This window comes from Rhagoletis zephyria, unplaced genomic scaffold (assembly GCF_001687245.7).
Source record: "Rhagoletis zephyria isolate East Lansing unplaced genomic scaffold, Rhagoletis_zephyria_1.1 Rzeph_scaffold_07778, whole genome shotgun sequence".
NCBI classification, from domain to species: domain Eukaryota; kingdom Metazoa; phylum Arthropoda; class Insecta; order Diptera; family Tephritidae; genus Rhagoletis; species Rhagoletis zephyria.
In genome coordinates, this window is record NW_016164860.1 from 12,128 (window position 1) to 22,468 (window position 10,341).

Below are 10,341 nucleotides of genomic sequence, written 5' to 3' on the forward strand. Positions count from 1 at the left end.
ATACAAAAAAAAAAAAAAAAAAAAAAAAGATTCCGACGAACTGATAACCTCCTCCTTTTTTGGAAGTAAGGTGGTGGTAACAGAAAAATGGCCAACTGAAATCATTTTTTTTTTTTGTTTATGCCAACTGCTTTTAGATTTTCTATCTAAAAGTGTGCAAGACTTATATTTTAGGATTTGGTTTGTTCACAAATGTTAAGGCCTCAGAAATTTTGAACTACTTTGCAAAGAAATTTGGCCCAAAATGCAACCAAATTAAAGTTATAAATCATAAAATAGGATTTAACTCCTGAAATGTGAGTCAAAGAACTTTCCTGAAGAAAATCTTTAATCTTCTGCCTCTGATTAGTTCACTAGTTTCGTAAATAGTTCCACAAGAATGCAAAGGTTCTACAGAGTACAAACTCACCAGACTTGAGTAGATAAAACAAGCGACCTAAAGGAATCGAGATATATATAGACATATATAGTTATACATAGCAAAATGCCCAGAATGAAAAAAAATCGATTAAGCCGCTTGTCTGTCCGTCCTTGAGATATTTTAACAAAACTTGGTACATGTATTTCTTTAGAGCTAGGGACGGATGGTATTGAAAATGGAAAAAAATCGGTCATTAACGACGCCACCCTCCCATATAAAGGTAGTTTTCAAAAATACAAAAACTGCAATATTTGAGTAACTAATTACGCTTAGTCAATCAAAACTGATATTTACAATTATCTTTAGGCGGAAAATAATAATATTGAAAATTTTTGGAAAGTGGGCGTAGCCGCTCTACCAATTTCTCCCAAACTTGGCACAGTTTATTGACCTTGAAACAACATAGCAAACGGTTAAAAATTCCTAAAATCGGACAACAACCACGCCCACATCCGATATAACGGTAATTTAGAGAAATCCGAAGTCTCCGATAATTCAGTAACTACTAAAGAAATAAGGACGTTATTTTATTTTCCCCTTTTATATTTCTTCAATAAAACGAAAATTTGGTAAGGCCAAAATAACTCGAAATCTTTTGATAAAATTTTTGCGAAATACGTGAAGAAAATGGCTATAAGAAGTTTTTTCCTCCCCTGTTAAATTTGTAAAATGGGTCTTAGCAACTTTTCACTCTAAGCTAGCGATTTCTTTTTATGCTTTTCTCTTTTATTTGTTCCTAATATGTATATCAACCTGCGCTTGGTGCACATTTGCACCAAGGACTAACTACGATGCCTGAACTCTTGCACCCAAAACTTGCCAAAATTTATGCCAAAGCATCATGCAACCAAGCGGTGAGTTCCCAAAAAAAAAAAAAACAAACTGCAAGTTGGCACAAAAAACTTTTAATTTTTTGGCAAGCCACTTTCGCGCTAATGTATTTACAGACAGTGGAAGTTACAATGGGAGCTAAGAGTTTCGAACTCTAAACTATAGTAAAGCTAAATCTATAAACCTATTAACACCATTAAAAAAAAAAACTATCAAAAAAGTCAAAGCTTTTTGATGGCGAAAATTTGCAATTTTCATTTATACTAACTCGTACTTTTTTTTATTCTATTACGTACGTATGTGTCTGTGTGTGTGAAGTGAAAGTGATTAAAATGTTAAATGATGATAAACTACTTTATGGCTATTATTTTACATGAATTTTACACCTACCGTGTTCAAGAGTTCCTTTCGTTCCTTCACCAAACACCTGAATATTGCGGCGATTTGCTGTGCGAAAGGTGTTTTGCAAATCTGCTGGCGTTCGTTTGCGGTGTTAATGGGCCGTCATCAATACTACGAATCTCTATAATTACTTCACTTTAATTTTGCTGTTGTAGTTGCTGTTATCGCTTAGTTTCTCTTGAAATAAATTTGATGCGCACTGATGCATTAAATCGATATGATAAACTTAGCCTTTTCGTTTAATGAGTTTTGATTTTATAGAAATTTAGTTTGAATTATGGCCTGAAAAAGAAAGAGAAAAATATGTATGAAGAATGTAATCAAAATTTAGATAAAACATGTAATTTTTAAGCAAAAAAAACAAAACCGACTTCAATTCTCGATATAAAAATTGATCAATGATCGGATCGGTACTGATTTCAAATTGGCCGGGATGGTCGGTATCGGGGAAGGTTTGTAAAAATTATGCCGCCGAGACCGTACCAAAATCCTTTCCCGACACTCCCCGCAAAACCGCAAATTCAGAAAATCTTCCTTATGTTATGTTTTATTGAGATGAAAACGAACAGCAAAGCAAAACAAAATAATCGGAAAATGCCAGATCTTTCATTGCTTTTTTTATTATTATTTAAAATTAATTTGAAAGACATGTAAATTTTTCTTAGTGACAGATTTCGGGACCCGCGGTACAATTCTGAAAAACATAGGTATGGGCGGGTTCTGGATTTAAAAACTAAACTTCGTGATTGGCGGGATTGGAATTATACATTTAGTCCCGTGCCCATCTCCAATCTATACTAATATATATTTTTAAAGCCGTTTTTTTTCTGGGAATCTCTGGATAGTTTCAGCTAACAATTTGAACCGCCAGTTGGAGCTGGAGTCGAATTATTACTAAAAATTCGTATTTATGATGCGTTTGGGCTCATATTCGGGATATGTATTGGTAACTATAAGGGCAATACTTTTGCAAAAAGAGCAACATAGTTGGCGCTGGAGTCGAGTTTTACTAAAAAACGTCAAGTGAGAAAGTGCTTACGTCGACCGGCTGCACCACTGAGTACATCGAGCTCCCGTGAGTGCCGACTGGCCTAATCGGTGTGATTTTACCAATATTAGTCTGCTTTAAAGCTGTCCAAGGGTCAATCTCAATCGGCTTAGGCTGTGTTTTGAAACTCAGACAAATACTTGGCAAAAAAAGGTTCGAACTTTTTAATAAAGCTAAAATCCGGGCGATGAAAGCCATACCTCAGGAGGGAATCAACAAAGGACGGCCTCAAGCTTAGGGAATCCCACATGTGGAAACCAAACAACTTCGGGCACGAGGCGATTGTTTAAAGTTGGAGTAAGGGATCGGTTTCGGGCTCTGCTTAGAGTAGCTGCAGTTAAGTGAGTATTTTACTTCGCCAAACGACTTCAGCGTCTTGAATAGCTCAAATCCAGACGGACAATCTTCGCCCGAAGCTTTAAAAGCCATAGGGTATAAAACAGGTGAAATCGTGGCAATGGTAATCTCAACGTCACTCTGCGCTGTTTTCCCAGACATAACAATATCGAACTTGAAACGACGCTTCACTAATCACGGCTACTAACGAGTTCTCTTTTCAGAAGCTGCCATAAATTAGGAGAGCAATCAATCAACCGCTTCCTACATCGATATCCGCACTTGATTATGCTTTCTCTCCAATTTGTGAACGAACCTCGTCTAGGTGAATATTCCTCCTCCAAAGACTCACTCATACAGGGCACTCACAATGGACAACTATGTCTCCGAATGGAAGTATTGAACGGTCCAGTTCTCGAGTAATTGGGCTACTATTGACTGTAGTTTTAAATTCGTTTATTATTTCATTTATTTACATTCCAAAGCCTCGCCCACAACAAGCCTAAATCAACAATCTACATAGTTTGTACACTCGTAAATATTCACAATCAGTTGTCAGTATCGCCTTCATACTCTTTGACGCCAAATAAATTTTCACATTTTATGCTGCATATGTACAAATAAATTATATGAAACATACACACTTATATTAGAGATAACCTCTAACACTAAAAAAGCATTAGAATCGCATAGCATGCAACAGCCTGTCAAACACTTCCACTTATCAACATTTCATAAATGAAACTAAGCCAAGCAGCAACTGTTCGGAACTTCTGGTGCCCGCCTCACTATTTAGTGCGCTCCGGGGCTTAGTAGTGTGTACGCAAACTTACATCGTAAGGCAAAGTGAACGACTATGCTGAAAGGCGCACTATGGACCAGCACAATACTATTCCTGATTTGGGTCGCTATCGCCGCGGAGAATGAGCGCAAAAATCCAACAGCACAACGTAAACGCAACGAGATGCCCAGATACATGAATTTGCACGTCGATCCATGTCTGGACTTCTACGAATTCGCCTGCGGCAGCTGGCAGCAACCCTACGTTCATACGAAGCACCAACAACCCATCATGGAAAACACGGAAATCTATATGCGCATCAAGGTCGATCACGATTTGCGCAACATGTTGCAGGAGCAAACCAAGCTGGAGGACGGCGTGCATGGTCGCAAATTAAAAGATTTCTATAGGTCCTGCACAACGACGGAGCGAAATGATGTGAGCCAGCAGCTATATTTTAGTCAGATAATAGAAGCGCATGGCGGCTTTCCCACAGCACCGGGCTCTAATTGGCACATGCAAAGTCACAACTACTGTTGGGAAGATGTGGTGGGCAAGTTGCGCTTCCAATATGGCATGAATATATTGGTCGGTGTGAAAATCGATGTGAACTATTTGTATCCGTTTGAGGACAGCGTATATTTGGGAGAACCAGACACTTTCATACCGCCGGAGCTGTGTAGCGAGGAGGGCACAAATAAGACCGACATACGCGCCGAAGAATACGCGATTATCGAAAACGAAGTTGCCGAGAACCTCAACATGTGGCTGGCACTCGATATGGAGAAGGCACAAAGGGTGGCGGCTGAACTGGTGGCTTTCGAATTCCAACTTTGTACTGGCATAAAAAGGCAAAACGCAATGCAACCGACTATCGCCGTTTGGCAGAGCTATAACAGCGATATACGCAAGACGCTCTTCGACTTTACGCACCAATATGAGAACAAAATTGACTTCACTGCGGCAACCTTTGGTACACCGATCCATAAACCCGTATTTATGGCGGCCGAACCGTACTTTAGGCAACTTATCAAGACTTTAGCGACGACCAATAGAACAGTGATTGCCAACTATATTATGTACCAGACTTTATCCGCGCTGAGCTTTCCACACAACGACCAGCCCAGCAATCGTGGATTCTACTGCCTCGAAAAGGCTAAACGCTACTTTCCGAGGGTACTTGGCGAAATGTACTATAGAAACCACGTGAACGTCGCCGCCAGAGATGACGTACTCAACATGTTTGACAAGTTGAAAGAGTCCTTCCGTATGAGCTTACAGAAGTCATGGATCAAAGACTACACACGCCGTATTGCTGAGAGTAAGCTCGCAGAGATGCGTCTACTTTTCCCCGTCTATGGCAAAATGGAGATTAGTAATATGAATATCAATCGCAGCAATTACTGGTACAACTTAGACATTCTTATGAAGGACAGACAAGAGGCACAATTTCAGCGCATTTTCCCACCAGAACGCCAGAATCGGTACGATCAAGTGGAAGCGTACGACACACGTATACGCTATACGACGCAGCATACACGCTTCGAAATGGGCTGGGGACTGCTGCAAGAACCACTCTATCACACACATTATCCCAATGCCATGCGCTACGCAGTGATTGGGCAAAAATTGGCCAATTTGCTAGCCAGCGCCTTCGATGACATCTCCTGGTCCACATCGAGGGACGGCTTACTTAATTGGGATCACATGACTGAGTTTGAATATCAAAATCGTAGCCAATGCTTCCGCCAACAAGTCAGTAATTATTTGTATAACGATCCGACGGTGTTTTCAAATTTTACATTGCTGCGAGAAATCATAGCACAGAGTTCCGGGCTCAATGTAGCCTTCAATGCGTATCTGAATTGGCTGGCCTACTTACAACCGACGGACGATTATGAACAGCTGTTGAAAGAAACCTTACCCGAATTCAATTTTACCAACACGCAGCTCTTTTTCATTGCCTTTGCGCAAATGCACTGCAATGCCGGCGGCACGGGGACAAGGAGAATCACTACGACGGAACGGGCGCGCACGCTAAGTCCCCGGGAACGACACACGATCGAACGTTTTGCCGTTAATGGAGCACTGAGGAACTTTTTGGAATTCGCAAGAGACTTTGGTTGCGCGATGGGTGTGGAAATGAATCCGCCAGATAAATGTGTAATTTATTAGTTTACAGAATTAGCTTAAGTTAAGAAAAATATACAAATACACGCAAATAAAAGTTTTTTTAGGGAATAAGTTGATTTTTTTTCTGGCAATTTGGTAGGATACAGCGTTTTGACGACAAGCTTATGACCACCAGAACAGTCGTTCGCCAACCGAATTTTCTAATCAAATCGCTCAGTTGATGCTTTTCTAATCGGCACATTTCTATAAAATTTTATGTAAACACAGACACTTTGCGCAATTCAGAGCTTTTGTGATTTATTTGTGGAAATGTAAACAAAAACATCACTGACCTTTGCTACTACATTGAGTTCCGACGCGATTAATTCGCACCGACAGCTTGTGTAGAGCGAGCGAAGGGCGCTTTGCTTATCGCCAGAACGAGCTGTTGCTTGCAAAAAACGAAAAAAAAAAACAATCAAAGCGAACTTTTTGAAACCACACAATTTGAGCTAGCGAGCACTTCAGTACAGATTCCAACTTCATAACGTGAAAATGCCTGGATTTGTGTCACAGCCACCACTCTTGCTCTTCGCTCTGCTCGCTTTAGTTTGTCTCGCATTGCAAGCTGACAGCCAACGTGGTGCCAATGGACGCGAAAGAGAAGAGCAAATCATACGCAACGCCAAGGCAACAGAGGTACTCAAATACATGGATCTCTCAGCTGATCCATGCAACAACTTTTATGATTTTGCATGCGGCAAATGGCCAGATCAGCAGCCGCAGCTGCAAGATGGCGACGCGCCAATCTCCGTGCAAACGCAATTGATACAGCGTGTACGCAAAGACGTGCAGACGCTGCTCGATGCAAACACACGCAGCAAGGGAAGACCAAATATGAACGAACGTAAAATTAAGGAATTCTACAAGTCCTGTTTAACAGTTGACCGTTCGTCAGGGCTGCAGCAAGCATTCTTAATGAATTTCGTTAAGGAGTATCACGGCATGCCCCTACTCGCGGGCACTAACTGGAACAGCAACTACGATTGGGTGCAAGTGATTGCGCGACTGCGCCTCAATTATGGCTTTGATTTTCTCATTGGCATGGATGTAGAAAACAAGGGCCATTCGCTGCCGGGCAGAGCTATCATCTACCTGACTGAACCGAAAACGACGCTGATTCCACGTCACTTGTGCAGCGCTGGATCTGCAGTGGAAGCGGATGCTCGCGAAGAGATCTCCGCGCAACTCCAGACGGAGGTGTCCAAAGATCTGCAAGCTTGGTTTTCGCTAAAGGAGCACGAAACTGAGCGCACCGCTGGCGATATCGTACGTTTTGAATTCGAGTTGTGCCGATTTATGAGAGAGGAAGAATCAATGCCACCGCCGGAGGATAACAAAACCGAGCGTCACGTTTATGAAGGACGCAATCTGGCATATCTGTCGAAGCAGTTCGGTAACATAATCAATTTCAGAAAGTATTTGGAATTAAGTCTCAATACTACCGTTGCGAGTTCGGAGATCATCGTACAATCCGAGCGTTACTTTCACCATCTGGCGCGTGCTGCGCGCTCTAATCCCAAGCCGACGCTGACTAACTACATAATGTATCGTGCATTGGCCGCGATCAATTTTCCCCGCAATGAGACCAGCAATCCACGTGCGGGATATTGCGCAGAGCTTGTTATGCGCTACTTCCCCAAGGTTATCGGTGAGATGTATAGAAATAAATATCAGCGCAGCGAAGTTAGAAGCGATGTAGAGCAACTTTTTGGCGCCATCAAGGAAGCGATGCGTGAAGCTTTGAATGTGGAAGGTTTGCCGGAGAATGCACAAAATGCTTTCCGTAATAAGCTGATGCTTTATGACTCGCTGCTTTTCCCCGTCTACAAGGATGTCAATCTGCGAGATCTGCCGTTGGAACATACAAACTTCTGGCACAAACAGGACATCGCCATGAAATACAAGGGCTACAAGGAGCGTCAACGCTTTTATGGCGGTGATCCCGAAGTAGACGAAAGTATCGTCGAGGCGCCGGATGTGCACATGCAGCTGGTGGAAAATGGCATCCTGACCGGTTGGGGCATATTGCAGCCACCCTTCTACGACTATCACTACGCAAATTCGCTGAAGTATGCGCTTATTGGACAGCACATTGCACGTGAGCTTGTTGGCGCCGTAATACCCGACGGCGTGGAAGAAACAGAAATTACACGCGATGAATTGGTTATGGAGAACTTCAATAACATTTCCGAGTGCTATCGCATGCAGTACAGCAACTATTTGCACAATATACCGAACGTTTACTACAATGTCACCAAATTGCGCGAACTTATGACGGATAGTGCCGGCTTGAACGTGGCGTTCAAGGCCTACCTTGCTTGGCTGGAATCGGTCGATCCGAGCAATCGGCCGACGCTTATGCGTGAAACTTTGCCGGGTGTGGACTTTACAAATACACAATTGTTTTTTATAAGCTTTGCGCAAGCGCGTTGCCACGCCAGGTATATGGAGGAGCCGCCACCAACATTCCTGCCGCTAGACACACACACCGAGGAACTTTTCGACGTAAATGGTGTGCTGGCCAATAATGTGGAATTTGCGCGAGAGTTTGGCTGCGCGCCAGGCGCGGAAATGAATCCGGATGACAAGTGCATGGTGTACTGAAGAAATGATGACGAAGTAGTGGAGTAAATAGTAAAGAGTAAACNGATCCCGAAGTAGACGAAAGTATCGTCGAGGCGCCGGATGTGCACATGCAGCTGGTGGAAAATGGTATACTTACCGGTTGGGGCATATTGCAGCCACCCTTCTACGACTATCACTACGCAAATTCGCTGAAGTATGCGCTTATTGGACAGCACATTGCGCGTGAGCTTGTTGGCGCCGTAATACCCGACGGCGTGGAAGAAACAGAAATTACACGCGATGAATTGGTTATGGAGAACTTCAATAACATTTCCGAGTGCTATCGCATGCAGTACAGCAACTATTTGCACAATATACCGAACGTTTACTACAATGTCACCAAATTGCGCGAACTTATGACGGATAGTGCCGGTTTGAACGTGGCGTTCAAGGCCTATCTTGCTTGGCTGGAATCGGTCGATCCGAGCAATCGGCCGACGCTTATGCGTGAAACTTTGCCGGGTGTGGACTTTACAAATACACAATTGTTTTTTATAAGCTTTGCGCAAGCGCGTTGCCACGCCAGGTATATGGAGGAGCCGCCACCAACATTCCTGCCGCTAGACACACACACCGAGGAACTTTTCGACGTAAATGGCGTGTTGGCCAATAATGTGGAATTTGCGCGAGAGTTTGGCTGCGCGCCAGGCGCGGAAATGAATCCGGATGACAAGTGCATGGTGTACTGAAGAAATGATGACGAAGTAGTGGAGTAAATAGTAAAGAGTAAACGGAATTTGATATGTTCTAATATTAGCAAATGATTTGTTTACACATAAAAGTTTTCAGATACTATGAAAGTGCTTGCATTTAATTTTATTAGTCGTTTTATTAGAAAAATATGTAAAGAAGTTTAAGTGCGGGTGAAACATTGTTTTTTTTTTTGTACTTTTTAATTTCGTATTAAGTGTCCAATAAAAACAAGATAGCGCATCATCGCATATGGTTTTAATGCCTGAATAATGACTTTTTTCATTTGCTCATCAGTGGTTGCCGAAAATTTAGACTCAATCTGAAATCCTAAAAATCATTGTGAAATTTTTTTTAAATAAAATCCGAATTTGAGCCACATAAAAATGGCCAAAACCATTAACGTTTGTCGTCGAATTATGAGCCGAGTTTTGAAACGCTTTAATGACAATCTAAACATAGATTGAAAAGTAGGATCTGGTAAAAAAATGCGATGGCTCTGCACCATTCGTCCGTAAGGTGAAAATGGGAGCTGACCTTAAATTCAACAAAGCTCAGAAAGATGCGGATCGGAATGCTACGAACAAGGAATGGGAAATAAAACGCAATGTTACAACTTATTATGTACCATTTTTTGCACGTTTCTAAAAATTACCGTTATATGGAAAGTGGGAGCGGTTATTGACCGAATTAAAAAATATCCAATGCATTGTTAAGTGAGACCAAAACCAGTACGCGCACCATGCTTGGTAGATATCGGTAAAACGGTTCTTGAGGTATACACATTTCTTTATAAAAATTTAATGCTTTGCCTATAACATCAACCTATTTATTTACAGTAGTGGAAAAATATATAGGGACACCACATTTAAACAGATTTTTCCTATTTTTCTTTTGTTTATTGAATAGTTATTTTTTTTCAAGTATAGCTCATTATCTAACAAAAATTATGCATGCAATGCAATTTACCGTTATTCAGCTTAAAACCAAAAGTGGTTCCACTTAATCATGTTTATCTTACGAACCAATTTA

At 41.7% G+C, this 10,341-nt stretch overlaps 1 protein-coding gene and 1 pseudogene across 1 annotated transcript; one reads left to right on the forward strand and one right to left on the reverse strand.

Moving 5' to 3' along the window:
* LOC108374511 (ubiquitin carboxyl-terminal hydrolase 46 pseudogene) overlaps positions 1 to 1,935 on the reverse strand; it is a 10,337-nt pseudogene extending 8,402 nt beyond the window's left edge.
* A 1,927-nt stretch (positions 1,936 to 3,862) lies between these two features.
* On the forward strand, positions 3,863 to 9,308 carry LOC108374510 (neprilysin). The gene is made up of 3 exons (XM_017630481.1): positions 3,863 to 5,982; positions 6,448 to 7,941; positions 8,652 to 9,308. Exons 1-3 carry the CDS (start codon positions 3,895 to 3,897, stop codon positions 9,306 to 9,308), a joined length of 4,239 nt encoding a protein of 1,412 aa, XP_017485970.1. The 5' UTR covers positions 3,863 to 3,894.
* Positions 9,309 to 10,341: the final 1,033 nt, after the last annotated feature.